The sequence below is a fragment of the Pipra filicauda genome, unplaced genomic scaffold (genome assembly GCF_003945595.2).
Source record: "Pipra filicauda isolate LSUMZ 115617 unplaced genomic scaffold, ASM394559v2 scaffold143_size2779998_pilon, whole genome shotgun sequence".
NCBI classification, from domain to species: domain Eukaryota; kingdom Metazoa; phylum Chordata; class Aves; order Passeriformes; family Pipridae; genus Pipra; species Pipra filicauda.
Window position 1 is genome coordinate 989113 of NW_024103918.1, and position 15981 is coordinate 1005093.

Below are 15981 nucleotides of genomic sequence, written 5' to 3' on the forward strand. Positions count from 1 at the left end.
CCACAAAAGACAGTGTTTTGCATTCTAGACCACTGGCAACTGTAAACTTGTGTCCAGTTCCTCTTTAAAGTGGAGCATGTTTCTCTCTTCCAAGCTTCACTTCATTCCCTGTGCAGGCTCTGTTTGATGAGGCTCATGTGGGTAGAAAGGAAAGAAGAGTACAGAGGTTATTGGGAATGTGAGTGACTTTCACCTTGTCTGCAGAGCTGTAACTTCTCTGATGCGTGTCTGTCACATAATGACAACACACCAGCTGTTCCTGTTGAAGAGCATAATGAGCAACATACTGTAGGCCTGCCTTTGAAACGACTCCCAGCTGCCTCTTGTGCTGTCCTAGTCATTCATTCATTATGCCAAACACTCTTCCTATTATGTCCCCTTTGATAGAAAATTAACCAACAAAGCAGGTCTAAATTTTTATATTTTAAGTACTTGGAAGCTGCATGTTCAAGTGAGTGGACTGGCTGATGGAAATGGAGCATTTGTGGCTTCTGCTGGAGAAAACTGGAGCCATTTACCTACATCTCATGGGACCCAGAGTGGTCATGGAGAGTCTCATATGGCTGAAGGCATAGGAGCCTCTCTTTAGTGGGAGATAAACATGATGATATGTGGGGACAGGTATTTGGCTTCTTTTGATAGAGGAGAGCAATGTACTCTGCCTTGAATTTCAGGCCACATTTGGTTAGTCATCTCATGTTATTCCCCTTAGCTCTTACAAGTGGGAGCTGCTGAGCCCGAAGGAGAAGATTTTGCTGAGGAAAAAGAAGGAGGACGGAGAATTCTGGTAATGGCACAGTCTTGCCTCTCTCCTCTCCGCCAGTAGCTCTGGGGCTGCACCTGGAGATGAAGCAGCACCTTGGCACTTAGGCTGAGGCATAGGTGATCTGCTTCATACCAGCCCATGCTTGCTCTCTTGTTCTCCTCTGCCTGATGACATGAGAAGCAGTAGCTGTGCTGACATGGATGCACGGTTTTTCAGTGGCCGGAGCGAGGGAGAAGCAGGACTCCTGGGGCTGCTGGAGAAAAAGGGCAGCTTTCAGGAGCTGTTGTCCTGCCTTTTATTTTTAACATAGCTCTGGGAAGCTCTTGCTTGCCTGGTGTTTGTCTGTGATTTCTCCATAACTTCTGCCACGAGGTGGCAATGTTGCTGCCCCGTAATTTCACTGCATTCCCTTTGATGGCAATATTATTTTATTCTCTGTGCTGCTATCCTTTGCTGAAGTTTTAGTCGTCCATTTGCTACTTCTAGATGCTGCTGTTGGAGCAGACACTCTCTTCTTTACTACCTAATAAAATATGAGCATTACCATATGTAACGCAGAATGGTGCGGCTTCGAAGTTCCCTGCTCCCTTTCCTTTTCTTTTTATGAGCCATATGGACTAAACTAAACTGCTGACAAGATGTCTCTTGGCACTCTTTTCCCAGGATGTCTCTGCGAGATTTTAAGATTCATTTTGTAGATCTGATGATCTGTAAACTAACTCCAGACCTGATGAGCCAGGAAGATGGGAAAAAGTGGATGTATTCCCTGAAGAGTGGGAGATGGGTTAAAGGAAGTACAGCAGGAGGAAGTCTGGGATTCTGTAATGGTGAGGGGTGCTCTTTTGGATGACTCTGACATTTGGATGCTCTGCTGACTCAGTTACCAGCACCTTATACCTCTTAGCATAAAACTGACAACAGAAATATGTGCTTCCTGCTTAAGCCTCCACACCAACATCAAAAATAAGCAGCTGAAGGACTTTGATTGCCTTCTGCTATCGCAGAAAATGCATCACTTGCAAACATAGGGCAGTGGGTTGATTATAGCATGAAATGAGCTGCAGAATCACAGGATCAATTGCCAGCACTGTTCTGCTTTAGGGCATTAAACTTGTCTGTTAAAATTTGCATCCTCAGCACCTCCAGGGAGTGGTATTTTAAGTAAAGTGAATGGGAAATGTAGAAGCTCAGCTCTTCGGGAAGCAGAGCAGGTGGGGTCTGAAGTCAGCTAGCCCCTATACCAGAGGTGATGCAGGAACAGTGATACATTTATAAAAAACATGAGCTCTTAGTTGCATGTAAGCAGAAATATAGTTCCTTGTTCCTGGGTTGTTTTACTGTTTTAGATACGTTACACTGCTAAACTTGTGAACTGCACCCTAAAATCAAATTCCTGGGGTGTCTGGAGGTACAGACTAGTTGTGACCGATTCAGTCCAATGCCAGGCATCATGTGGGAAGCTGGCAATCAATTTTGTGAGGGAAAATGACATCAAAATTCTTTTCTTGTTTTGCTTAGGCAACTTTTGGATGAACCCTCAGTACTGGCTGAATGTTTTACCAGTTGAAGACAGTAAGAAAAACCTGAATTCGTGCAATGTGGTTATATCCCTGATGCAGAAACACAGCAGCAAACACCGGAACCGAGCTCCTCACCTTTTCATTGGATTTTTACTCTACAAGGTGTGAAGAATTGCTTTGCTTTTCTTGCTTTCAGCACATAGGAAAACTTCCAGGCCTTGTAAATTGTAGCACTTTGCAGATGAAGAGTTTTGTTGTGCCCAGGGCGATCTATGCTCTTTCCTTCTGCCTGCACCCACTCTCCTCACACATCACAGCACAGCTCTGTGTCCCACTTGCTGCCTCTCCAGCATGCTGCATGTCACCCTGCAGAGCAGTGAGAAGTGCCTTTTCCTTCAAAGTACACTTTTTTATTTTCCTTTCTCTGAGAGTATGTGCAACAGCTGGGAGAAGGTGCCAGGAGTGCCCTTATTTTGAGGCAGGAAGAGCTCTGCCCTCAGATTATTTCCAGCCATGGTAAATCGTGCTTAAGAAGTGTTCCTAGCATGATGTAGCAGTGGTCCATGTGTGCATACTGCTAGTTCCCTGTGTATCCGATAAGTGGATATCCCCTCAGTTCTCTGCTTATCCTAGTGCCTTGAGAGCCACTCTTCTCCCTGAACAGAGCCACAGCTCTTGTTGCTGCTGTGAGGTTGCACAGCTACAGTGAGGTGACTGTGGGGAAGGGTTTTTGGGTGGAGGGACTGAGGTTTCTGAAGGCAAAGACCCCAGCTGGATGTATGTATCTGCTTTGCTTCCCAGGAATGACATGGCTATGTTATGTGAGCAAACTTGTTTGACAGTTGCTGTTCCTTTTCTTCCTGCAGGTGGACCTACAGGTGAGTCTCTTGTCACCACTACCGACTGTTTGCTGGGGCACCTGAGCTGGTGCAGCAATTAAGACAACACTGAAGGTGGTGTGTTTGCCTTTGTTCCTTGGCTGACAGTGAGTATTTGAGTTCAGTGAGGCACCACAGCAAGGCACTACTAATACAGAGCTATCCAGTGACTCTTCTGAAAAGCTGCCATATCAGGAGGGCTCAGGGACCTTAAAAGGGGACATGGGTTGTTCAGGTCCTATAATGGGTCTTCAAAGGCATTAGAAGTGGTATCAGTGTTAACAGGGAAAGGTTTAGCTCCTCTTGTCTTCCAAGGGCTTATCTTCCACTCCCTTACTGCTCAGAACACCTCTTAAATGAAAATTTGGGCTGGCAAAGAACTAATTTAGGTGTATGGTTAGGGCAGCACAATTGTATTCCTAGTTACTGTATTTCCAGCATGGTAACTATGAGGTAAGATGCCATGCCTTCCTGACTCAAATATTTTGTGCGCTATCAAGGTTACAAGTAAGGTAAACTTGCTGGCAGAGGGGGTGGGTCTGGGTGTGGCACACTCCTCTGTCACACCTGAGTGGGAATGGTGGCAGCCAGGACTTTAATTTCAGGTTTGTAGTGATTGCCAAGATCAATACAGAGAGATGGCAAGCCAAGAGCATCTAAGGTATTAGAACTACTGTCAACCCAGTATTGACTGGAATATAAAAACTTTGAATTTAACATAAGGGGCATGAGGAGGAGTAACCCTGAACCTTTCAGAAGAAAGATTGCTCTATTAGTAAGAAAAATACTGGCAAAGGAAGAGGCATAGCCTCTCCCCATGAGGCTGCAGAGTAAAATGACTAAATGTTTTGAGGAACAGCCAAGATCAGAAGGTGACAGTGGTTTTAGCTAGCAGGATTATTTATTTTGCTTGTGTACTGGGCACTCAGTGGCATTAAAAATGAGCTCTGTGTTGCCTGGATCAACACTTTATCCATCCTCCTGTTGCTGAAAAGTGCCTGCAGAGCAAAGAGTGTCAGGCAGATCAAGAACTCTTGCATTAAGTCAGGGTTAGGGCTTAGGTTGTGCCTGCAGTAGGCTCAGATCACAGGTACTCCAAAATCCTCTGGCACCAGATCCCTAGCACTAAGGACAAGCTGGGGACAAAGTGTGTGGTCCTTATGGGATAGGATGGGTGTTCTGGCTAGCGAAGAGCAGTGTCTAGAGCAGTTCCTGCCTGCAGTTACTTCTCTTAATATGGAAAAGCCTTTTGCAGTATCCACTTTGACAGGAATAGCTTCTCCTCTCCAGTCCTCACTGCTGTTCTGTACAAGTACTCTTACATGGTTGATAAATTGCAGGAAACCCAGTTCTTTGACATAGTAGTATTGGGCAGGGGTGTTGCCTAAGTGAGAACCACCATGTCCTGGGAGGAGACTGAGTCCTTTGGGCTCTGTTACCTGCCTGTGCTGCAAAACAATCTGAGGTGTGAGGGCAGGCTGTCTATGCCATGCCCGTGAATCCTCCACATGCCTTCTGTGCATTTGTTCAGCTGGTTGCAGAACACACGTCTTTTATCTTTCTTCCCTGAACAGTACCAGGAAAGCAACAGAAAACTGCCCCCAGCTTTCTTCACCCAACATCAGCCTGTGAACAAGCACCAAGTTTTCCTTGATGAGCGGGAAGTGACTCATGACTTCCATCTGGAGCCTGGTGTCTGTGTGATTGTCCCATCCACGCTGGAGCCTCAGCAAGAGTCTGAATTCATCCTGCGGGTCTTCTCCAGGAAACATGTTCTTCGGTGAGATGCTGCTGCCCCTCTGCCAGCACCTAATTCTCTGGAATAGTCTGGTCTTTCTAGTCTAATGGGAGCAGCATAGAGACTTTATTCTGCGAAAAGCAGCATAATCTCTTTTAGAGAGGCTGGTTGTGGGTTTCCCCCACCTTAGGATTCTCAGTGGCTGAAGTACTGACTGCTTTTGGCCTTATCCTTTTTAGAGGTGTTGAGCTAGGCCCACAAAATTCTTGCAACAGGGACATGTTTGAGAGTGTGAGAAGGACAAGAGCTTTTAATGCACCATTAATGTGCCAAGAGACCCTTCTGGCAGTGCTAGGACAGTTGCTTGTGCATAATAGTGCTTTGAATACTTCAAATGCTGGCAGCCCTTGGAAGTTGTATGGACATGAGGCCTTCCCTTACAGCAGCTGTAACACCAGAGAATAAAACAACCTGCAATAGCAGGTTGGGGCCCCATCTGGGGATGGGGGATGCCACCTGTGGTGAGACAAACACACAATTCTGGGATACCTTTATAACAGGTCTGCTTTTTTGCATCTCCAGGGAAATGGGCGGGAACACGAGTTTCATCCTCTCTAAGGTGAGTGGATGTAAGAGGAGTGGGAGGTCTGTGGTTCAGTCTTCTGCTCTGAATGTTGGGTTTTTACTGTTGCTCTGTTGTAGGGACAGGCTGAGTGAGAATGTCAGGGCTTGTATTTCAGCACTTTTGAAAGCATGGCTTGGGTTTACAGCTGGAGTCCTTTGGGCCATGCAGACAGATGCAGTCAAATGTGGAGGACAGGCTAAGCACATTAGTTGGTTGCCTTTTTGCAAACATCTTTTAGTGACACCATCTTACTGGCTCTGCAGTCTTTCCTGTTCATGGCTTTTTGGAGGCTCAAGGTCCATTCTTGCACTTGTCCCTGTTCCTTTCATGCCTTGAAAGTTTTGAAGACATCATGGGACCTGAGCAGTACTATTCCCATGCAGCAGCCTGTAGGCTATTTTCGAAATAGCTGAGCTCAGTGGCAGTGCATGCATGTCTGCACCTTGTGCCAGGGAGCTTATAGCATGGTCTGTTCCCCTGGCATAAAAAGGTCTTTCCTGCTTTCTTCTCCTCTGTTGTGCTGTATACAGGAAGACAGAGGCCCTTCTCTCTCTTCTTGACAAAGAGTGAGCCACATCCTTTGTTGTTGCATAGCTTGGGGAAGGGTAGGGGGAACGTTTCTCCCCACTGAGTGTTATCTGAGTATTTCTTTCCAAGAAATAGCATTTCTGTGGTGTGGGGAGCTGTCTTAGCAGTGGGCTGTGTCAGTGATGTAGCATTGATTGCAGTGGTGGGGAGAAAGTGGAATTGCAGGGGATGGAGTACAGCTCTGGGAAATTATCTTTAATAACTTGGATGACAATATTTTTCTTCTGCAAGTTAATGATTGATATATTTTTTAAATACCTTAAAGGAAATTGTTGATAGGTATGAAGGCAAGATTTGGGAGGATTTCTTCACAAGGCATTTTGAACAGGTAGGTGCTTGCATGAGCTGCCAGAATAAACTCCTCCAGAGCTATTATGTAGCTCTGTGAAAGTAAAAGCGTGTGGGTGCTCAAGGGAGGTCTGGATGTGGAAGTGTGGGGAACAGAGAGGGGCCACAGAGAGCAGATAGGGCTGTGTGTACAGTGCAGCAAATTTGACTGTGAAGCTTAGCAATATCATAATGTTGAGATAGGCAGACTACTCCACACAAGAGGGTGGGAATGCCTGGAACTTAATGCCACAGGACATTGTGGATGTGACAATATCAAGAGGCTCAAGAGGTATTAGCAAACTGATGGGCAGAAAGTCCATAAACATGTATTAAAGGACTGGTCAGGGATGTATACTGTCAGATCCCTTTTCCAACAGATGTGGGTGCCAGAGAAACAGCAGAATGGACTGCAGAAGCTGACCAGGCTCATGTGCTTTCCCTAAACATTAATTACTATTGCCTGTATTGGGGACAAAGTGATGGGCTGTGTGAATCCATCCTATCCTTTAGGGTGTTCTTACATTCACTGGGGAAAGTTACCAGTGAGATAACACCCCCTGAAACACTTGTCTCATACATACTTCATCACAAGTTGGATGGCAACTAACTTGCTTTGAGAGGTGAAGTAGGTATCAGATGCCCCATCACCTCCCTTTTTCCCTAATTTTCCTGGTGAAATATGATCTTTACTGTGAAAGATTCTTTTTAAGGATCTCTCTAGCCTGATTTGAGATAGAATTGACCTTCAGGGATCCCACTAACTATGGTGAGAGATGCAAGAGTTTCACCTTTCAGAAAAGGTCACTGCATTTATTCAGCATCTTACCCTATATTTGGCAAACACGATTTTACAAAAACAGATTTACACTTTTAATAGCAATAATTTGAAGGAAACTTTTACTGAAAACAAGCAATGCTTTTACTTTATGCCACTGGTTTAAGATTTTGGTTTTGAGAATGGTGTGGCTTTCAGATGTGCTAGAAATTGCCACATACTGTGAGATGTCGGTCCTTTGCTGTCAGGAGATCCAAGGACACACAGAGGCAGGCAGTACTGCCATTTCTGAAGGCATTACCCTGGTATGGCTCAATGATTTGAAAATAGCCTTTTATTTTTGAAGGGTGACATTTAAAAAAGCCCTCCAAACAAACGATTGTCACAGCTTCTGAAAAACCTGTAAACTTTAATATGACAAGGATGAAGGGGAACCTTTGCTTTGAAAAGTTTGGGGAGAAGTATTCCAAAGTTTCCATCTTTTTTGTCTGTAAGTGATAAAAGGGAAATATTTGAAGCAAGTCTCTTGACAGTGTGATTGATGGGACAGATGGCACCAAGGCCAAAAGGTTAACGGTCTGGATCGTCACTCGGTGTAAATCTGCACTGCTGCATTGATCGGTGTGGAGCCATGAGAACTTAGCCCAGAGCAGACTGCAGCTCTTGCAGGCTGGGAATCTTGTCATATTCAAAGGGAGCCTTTTCTATTGATTTTCTCAGCGGCTGGAGTGGGGCCAGAAAAGCAGAGAATGAAGATGGGACATGCTGGGAAAACAAAAGTAGGAGAAAAGTGATTTAGTACTTAAAAAAAAAATAAAAAACAAGAACTAAAATTCTCTTCCATATCACAGAATCCTGAAATAAATGCTGTTCAGCTCCAGAAGATCTTGAATAATATATCTTGGAGAAGTAAGTACTGAAAAACAATGTTTCTGTAAAATAAACCCTCTCAGAGAAAAGCCTCAGCTCCTATATCTATTACTTGCATTCTGGGAAGAGAAACTGGCTTGAATCTGATTGAACTGACTCTTCTGATACCATGTTAGATTTTCAGAGCAAAAGGATTTGCTGGGGTATGAATCAACATGGCAGAAATTTTAGAAGTGAGGCTAATCTAGTTTGAATTTCAACAGCTGGAAGAATGGGGGAGAACAAGTGTGGATGCAGACTCTTAGTTTGACCTCCAAACCCAGCTTGACCTCAGCCTTGATTCTGAAACTGAAATCTTGTTCCACCCTGTGCCACTGCCAGTCTTGGCAGCACCACTGCTCAGAGGTGTGGAAGGCCTGGTCTGTAGGCATTTATGTGGTGGAAGAGGGTCTTGTCTTTGCCTTCAAGTGCCTGGTTCATGCCTGCTATTCCTGTTTACTCTTCCCTGCTATGCATGCACAAGGCTGTTCATTGCTCTGTGTGTGTTTGGGAGACAGGATGAGGTGCAGGTGGCCTGTGTAACCTATGCAGGTGAGCCCCGAGCTTGTCTCTCTTATGAGGACTGTGACATCCACTCTGCCAGGGGCAGCCCAGGGCACTCCACAACCTTGTAATTTGGTTCCTATTTATAAATAACACCACCTAGACAACAGCAAGGTATTGCAATTGCTGTTTTCTCTGAACAATGACAATGATATTACAGACATAATGTTGAATCCAGATTCCCTTTGCAGTTTCTTCACTGGGAACAACCAATGTTCAACATAGAAAATACTCCATCCAGCCATTACAGGCAACAAAGAATACAATCAAAAGACTGATGTGATGTCTTTTTCACTTAAGCTGAATTTGACAGTGCTCTCTTTTCTACAAAGGTACACAAGGATAGCTCTTCAGACTTTTTGCAGTGACCCACCAGGCACTGTCTTATCTGTGAGAGGACTATGTGGAATAGGGAATCTTTATTTTTCATGAGTGATCGATTTTAAGGCAGTGATTTTAAAAACTTTACAGTACTTGCTTCATATTTATGAAACAGGGCTATTACAGGATTAAAATTATTAAAGCATCTTGACTTTCTGCAGAGAAGAGATTGGTGAGTTATGATTCTGTCCCTTACTCAGTGTGAGGCCATAGATCATCTATAATCATGATTTACAGTGAGATTAGAGCCTATTTTTGTTACTCTTCATGTAACTTATATATGAAGCAGGAATGCTAAGCTTTGATGCAGCATCATCATGTTTCCAGCAATGCCTGTACTTTTAATTATATTAACAGAGCTGGCACTGTGTCTGTGAAAGAGAGGGAGATAGAGATGCTTAGTACAAGAGTTTCAATTAATCTGCAATGCTGTTCCCCAAAGCTCTTCAGGTCAAGTGACTTTGCTCAAGGTCATGCAGTAAATTCTGTTTGGGATTAGAGCTTTGGATGTCCTTTCCCTTCCATTTTCTCTAATAGCTGGAGATAGTGCACCATATTTCATTCTGTATTACATGCCTGCAGGGAGCTCATATTGGATTTTCTGAGACTAGTAGAATCCATCCTGTTGCCTCATATTTTTATCATCATAAATGATACTTCTTCTCAAGTGGGTGTAAAGTTTCACAAAGGCTTGGGAACCTGAGCCCTCTCAAGTGAAGGGAAATTTTGTGAGAGTCCGTTTTTCTGAGAGATACTCAATGACTCCTCAAAACAATTATTTTTTTTCCCTCTCCCCAGACTTCCAGAGTTTTCGCCTGAATTTCAGTCTGGATTCCTGCCAGGGTATCTTGGCACTCCTGGATGTATCCTTGTCATGAATGATACTTCTGACTCATATAATACTCCATTGGAGCATTATTTCATAGGGCAGACTGGGTGTTACTGTGATTTCTTTACCACCAGCACATGACCCTGCTTATTGAACATCTCACCCTCCATAATAACAGTTCAACTGTGACAGAATGGAGTTGGTTTGGGAAAGGGTTGATTCCTGCTGCTTCTGAAATCAGCAGCCAGGATTCCGTTGACTTTGGTGGGAGGAGGATCAAGCCTATAGATAAGCATGTGGGCTAAGAAATCATTATCCTCATGTTATAGTTGTGGAAATGTTAGAGTGGCTATAAGTTTTGGATTTGTTTGGGTTTTTTTGTGTTTTTTTGTTTGGTTTTTTTGTGGTTTTGTTTGTTTGTTTTAATATGTAATGAGTGCTACCTAAAGTTTAATTGAGGTGTTTTGACTTTAATTCTCCCACTAAGCTGAATGCCACTGGCACACTGAGTATCCAGGAATTCAGAGTCCTGTGGAAAAGGCTGCTTTTCTATTTGGTATAACAATAATTTCTGTGCCCCTTTGCAATATCTCCCTGCTCACAATCCCTTTGGTGTCATCTGTTGTTTTTTTGGGTGGCTTGTTATGTTTAAAAATACTCCCTTCACCCCCCAGGAAGTTTTCCAGAAAGGAGACAAAAGCAGATCAGGAAAGCTTGACCTTGTAGAACTGCATGCAGCTGTACAGGAGACAGGTGAGCCCATGGCGCATTTTGACAAGTCTTACCCTCTTCCTCACAAAAGTGGAAAAAGCCTAGGGCTGGGGAACATCTTGATAGTTGTAGGTAGGGCCTGGGAGAAGTGGAAAACACATAGGCTGTATGATCATGGCATCTCTTCCTTCTTCTTTAGCTGGATAAACGCATCTGAAAATTATTTTACCATGGAATGGGCTACTCAGTCTTTGCCCAAGTGTGGTCTCGTACTGATAGTTGTCTGAAACAGAAGTGTCTGCTTATTTTAGACCCATTTTTTAAATCCCTTCCTCTTTGTTGCTAATTGAATTTTAAAAGGCTATGTGGGGTTGTGTGAATGCATGCAAGAGGCCAGATCTAAGTCATATTAATCTGCTACCTCTGCTGAAGACAACAGCTCAGATACCAAACCTGGAAGTGTGGGACTTGCATAGAGGCAATACTGGTGCCAGACTTCACTAATGCAATGTCTGAAGCTTGACCTAGAAATGGAAGATGATACATATGAGTCCAAGTACTGGACCAAGCTCTGTTACTATTACTGGGCATTGTGTGGGGGCTGTTGTCAGTCTTGTAGCTTCCTTTGCGCGTTTACATCTTAAATATCATTCCTCTTTTTGCTGCATGTTCACCCAGTTCATCTGAGTCAGTGAAAGCACAGTGAGAAACCCAGGCAGACCTCTACTAAAGCAAACTAAAATCCCAGGCCATGAATAGAAAATGCTTTTATTCCTTGCAAATGCTGCTGCTGCTTGACATTGGGACTGAAGCTCTATGAGCTTCCTCTGGATTTTCTTTTTCATCTCTTTTCCTACCCTCTTGGGGAGTATTGCTCTTAAACCCAGCTACAGCTATTACCCTCATATCCCATGAGAAATGAGGCCCATGTGTATTTTATTCCAACTCTGGCAGGACTGTGATTATAGGGGATCAAATCTGAACCCTTTTTAATTTGGGGGAGGTATCTTTATATAGTGGTCTTGTTTGGGCTGGCTAATGTTTGATATTATTTTAGAGGAGGCTTGAAAAACCAAGCTGTTGGAGAAGGGCTGAAGGACACTCTGTTGTACATGGTCACAGCTGTGTGTGCACACATAGCTGTGCATATTTAGCTGTGTACAGCTGGGAGTTGCCATCTCATTCTGTTTTCCCTGTTGGTTTTTTTTCTTTTCCATTTTATGAAGGCATTTCACTCAGCAATGAAGTCTGTAATTTGATGGCAATCAGATATGGTGACCCTGACTTACAGATCAGCTTTGAGAGCTTTGTTTGCTTCATGCTTCGAGTGGAGATCATGGGAGGTAAGGCTGGTGTTATGTGTCTGGCCAGGCAAGCTGGGCTGCCAGCTAAGCCCTGACCCCTCTGACGCTGCTCCAGCTGGCAGTGGCAAGGTCAAAATTAGTAGGACTGGATTTCTGAATAAACCAAGAACAATCAATTTAAAGCAAGGGACGGATATAGGCAAAATCAAGTTTTCTCTCTTTACCTTTCCACCAGTCACTTTTTACAGACATCCAGGCTGTACATATCAGAGTGATTAAGCTCCCTGCAGGTTTGCACCAACCTTCTGTAGGAGGAGGTAGGCAAACTACAGATGAAGACTACTCATTTTCCATGAAGAAGACAGCCTTGAAATATACCCTTTTCAGGAAGAAGAGAGCCTTGAAATATGTCTTTGATGGACTGCAGTTGTGATGATGAGACAGCTCACAGATGCTTAGTCTGTGAGCTCATGCTGTAGACATTTTGCACGTCCCAAAATTGTAGTGGATGATGTTGGGACCCCCTGTATTTTGAGGTTTCACAGATGGGTGGGCAGACAGTAATGTGCCTGACTTTATTCAGCTGGTCCCAGTGTTCCAGCCTTCAGGGATATTCCAGTGACAGAACAGAGAAGTTCACATGCACTTGTGAATAGCCTACATACTCTGCCTTTGAGGTTTTTCTTGAGACAGTGTCTTGGCTGGTGGTGATCTCCTGGCTATAAAGTTAATGCTCCTCATTTGCTTCTTTTGCAGAGGCATTTCGCAACCTAACACAAGATGGCAAAGGGATATATCTCCGGGAATCTGAGGTAAAGCCCATTCCCTGACTGCCAAATGCAAGCTCCTTTGTTGCACAGGGAACCGCATGTTTTGTTGTGTAGCATTAGAAAAGGTATCTTTAACTGACCACTTACAGTGTAGGTTAGAAACAACAAGGACCTTCAGGCTTCTACATCTTCTGCATTGTTATAGCTTCTGCTCCTTCTGGAAGCAAAAAATCTCCAGTGCCCCACAGTCCAGTCCAGGTGTGAATATGGCAGAGCTCTCAGAGGGATGGGTTATTTCAACTCACTTTCCACATTATTTTACAGTGGATGATGATGACACTTTATTCCTGAAGCAGTGCTGTAGAGGACAGGACAACCAGACCTGCACCAGGATGAGGAAGTCTGCCTTGTTTCAACTTTCTGTGCACAATGGACTCTTTGGGTTCAGCCCTTTGATTTACCTCATATGAAAAGCCTTCTCCTGAAGCAGACTTGACCTAATAACCACAGACTTGGTGAACTGAAGTTTTACTACTAAATGGATTTATTTTAAGTCCTATTTTACTTCAGACAACCCTTCCGAGAAGAGACTGCTGGATGCCAACCACTACAAGCGCACAGTGTCACACCATGGAGCACGGTGGCTGAGTTTTTGGGGTCACCTACTTCATGCTGATGTTTTGCTGCTGTTGTTATAGGTATACATTGTGGCAGTGCCCAGAGGATGTGCTTGGGAATGGGGCTCTTGAGCCTGGGAGAGAAATAGCCCCCAGCCCTGAGTAGTTTGTCACCTAATAGAGGGAATCCCAGTTCTGTAGCTGCTGCTCAAGGTAGAGGACAGGAGTCTGTGTGCTTGTGGGAAAGAAGGGATGGGGACTCACTGAATGAGCAGTCTTCCCTAGCCCTGACTCGAAAAGGGGATTTGCAAATGTTCAAGCCATCTCTTTTGCTTTTATAAGTCAACATAGACATATTGAAGTGAACCTAAGTTGATTTGACCAAGAGATGAGCAGGGCCTCAAGCTGTTTGTTCTGTGATGATGGCATATTTATTTCAGAAAGGCAGTGGTTTTTCTCTGCGGATTGAAAAGTATGGTACAATGAAAGGTAAACTGATCCCATATTGTTTTTAAGTCACTGGAGATTGGCAGGGAATGGATGTTCTCAGTAGCATGATACAGGAGCTGTCTGTTTGGATATTTGTCAGTTACTTTTTATAAAAGATGAGAGAGAGAGTGTGTATGTGTATGTACTTTTAAATGATGTAGGCAAATGTAGGTTGTAGCTAATTAGTGAAAACTTGATGCGTAGCTGTGAACAGCATTAGAGAACATGTTGTAAGTAGGACCGTTCACATCAAAATCCATGAGAGAGTTACTTCATGCATCTATCTGTAGGATCCTTTTTCACCTTCTTACCACTCATTTATTTGGACTGGAAATTTCTGAGCTGAGTGCCTGTTACAGGTTACTTTTTTGATTATTTTTTTTCTTAATTTTTTTTTCCCATTCCTGCAGACAGCACATTTGTGGCTCTTTTCCAGTGCACAGCCTAGTCAGGGCACCAAATGAAGCCGAGCTCCAATGGGAATGAACATATAATGAAAGACCATACTCTAATGCCTTTGTAGGAAGGAGTTATATTAAGCTTGTATAGGCAGCCTTCCCTCTGGCTTTTTGTGACTTTTCTGTGACTTAATCTCATAAACATCCTTTTAGAGTGCGTGTGAGATTCAAGAATGAGGTGGACTGTGGATAGGAAAGTAAACATGAGCAAAAGACCAAGTTCAGGTATGTGCTTACCACTGCATTGAAGCCTGTGCAATAGCATGAGCATATTTAGAGAGGAACCCCACCACATTTAAGTGTTCCCAGTCAGGAGGCATTAAACAGTAAAAACAACAGTGTGCACTTTATTCCCCAGAACAGTCTGTTTCTAAACAGTATCATTTTCGTACTGTTTTTATGAGAAAACCGTTCATACCAGATAAATAGGTAGCTGTGTTGGTACTTGTTTATTACAGATGATGTATCTATTATGATGTATCTACTGTGAGTGACCTACTGTGGTGTCACTGGAGCCACAAGGTTCAGATCTGTGAAGCAGAGCAGGTTAGAGGGAGCAGGGGTATCCAGGGCCCCTCGAGCAGCAGTGTCACAGGGCTGCCATCCTGCTGGGCTCCTGAGGAAGCAGCAGTGTCACAGGGCTGCCATCCTGCTGGGCTCCTGAGGAAGCAGCAGTGTCACAGGGCTGCTGTCCTGCTGGGCTGCTGAAGAAGCAGCAGTGTCGCAGGGCTGCTGTCCTGCTGGGCTCCCGAAGAGGCTCCGTCAGCAGCTCCCCTCACAAAGCACGTGCCCTTTCCCAAATGCCATGCCTCTGCTTCCTTTTGTGACTTGCAGCTGAACATGATGGTACAAACTAAATAACCCTGATTTAATTTGCACTCAGCTCAGCAGGGGATGTTATAAACACTGATTTACTGTGTGCAGGAGCAGCACTGGAAGAGCCGAAAAGGTTGATTAGAAGAGCGTAGGTCCCGCTTTTCCAGCGCGCTCTGAAAAAGATGGTCCCTGGCACCCACGGGGATGGGCAGGGAGGTCTGTGTGAGTGCAGAGTGTTCTCAGCAGGGCTCTGTTGGACATGATGGGATGGGAATCTGTCGGTCCCGACTGGGTTTGTTGCACAATGTGTGTTATCAGCTGACCAAGAATCATTTAAGGCTGGACGTAGCTCTGCCATGGGCTCTGCGCAAAACTGTGGTGCAGGACACCCAGTTTCAAACTGCAGTTCATTTTAATGTACACATCGTTTTTTCTATCAGATTTTGTACTTATTTACTTCACACCTCTTTAATGCAGAGCAATGTAATTGCAGGGAGATTATTTTGCTATTGATTACTTGATCCAGGAAAGAAACAGAATTCATCCATGCCATGAATCACTAAGCATTTGCAGCAATAAACTTTATTGAGCCACGTGACTTGCTGTTACAGAATTGTAAAGAATGCTTTACTGGAACGATTATACCAAACCATGTACAATTCAAACTGAATTATCTGGCTCACAATAAAATGTTTTTGGCAAGGGCACCTACTCGGACACTGTGAGGCTTTTATGTTGCTAACAGAATAATGTTCTCTGGGCAATTCTGAAGATATATTACTCCTCATTTACAATGTGCATTGTGGAAAAATGGTCTAAAATGCTGCTGAAGGATGCATTCGTTTGTAACCACAGCATTTATGGAGATGCTGAGCTTTGCAGAGGGTGGTATTGCTCTAGCAGAAATGAAAGA

At 44.0% G+C, this 15981-nt stretch overlaps 1 protein-coding gene across 2 annotated transcripts in view; it reads left to right on the forward strand.

Moving 5' to 3' along the window:
- Positions 1-15767, forward strand: part of CAPN14 (calpain 14) — a 32468-nt gene extending 16701 nt beyond the window's left edge. For both annotated transcript variants that reach the window (XM_027712945.2, XM_027712946.2), the window contains 14 exons: positions 713-787; positions 1430-1593; positions 2285-2448; positions 3153-3164; positions 4739-4944; positions 5485-5521; positions 6381-6443; positions 8072-8129; positions 9873-9937; positions 10391-10459; positions 10578-10656; positions 11841-11957; positions 12675-12730; positions 13013-15767. In XM_027712945.2, the coding sequence (XP_027568746.2) occupies positions 713-787; positions 1430-1593; positions 2285-2448; positions 3153-3164; positions 4739-4944; positions 5485-5521; positions 6381-6443; positions 8072-8129; positions 9873-9937; positions 10391-10459; positions 10578-10656; positions 11841-11957; positions 12675-12730; positions 13013-13039 (1192 nt within the window). In that variant the 3' untranslated portion in view covers positions 13040-15767. The remainder of the gene's footprint in view (positions 1-712; positions 788-1429; positions 1594-2284; positions 2449-3152; positions 3165-4738; positions 4945-5484; positions 5522-6380; positions 6444-8071; positions 8130-9872; positions 9938-10390; positions 10460-10577; positions 10657-11840; positions 11958-12674; positions 12731-13012) is intronic.
- The last annotated feature ends 214 nt before the right edge of the window (positions 15768-15981 follow it).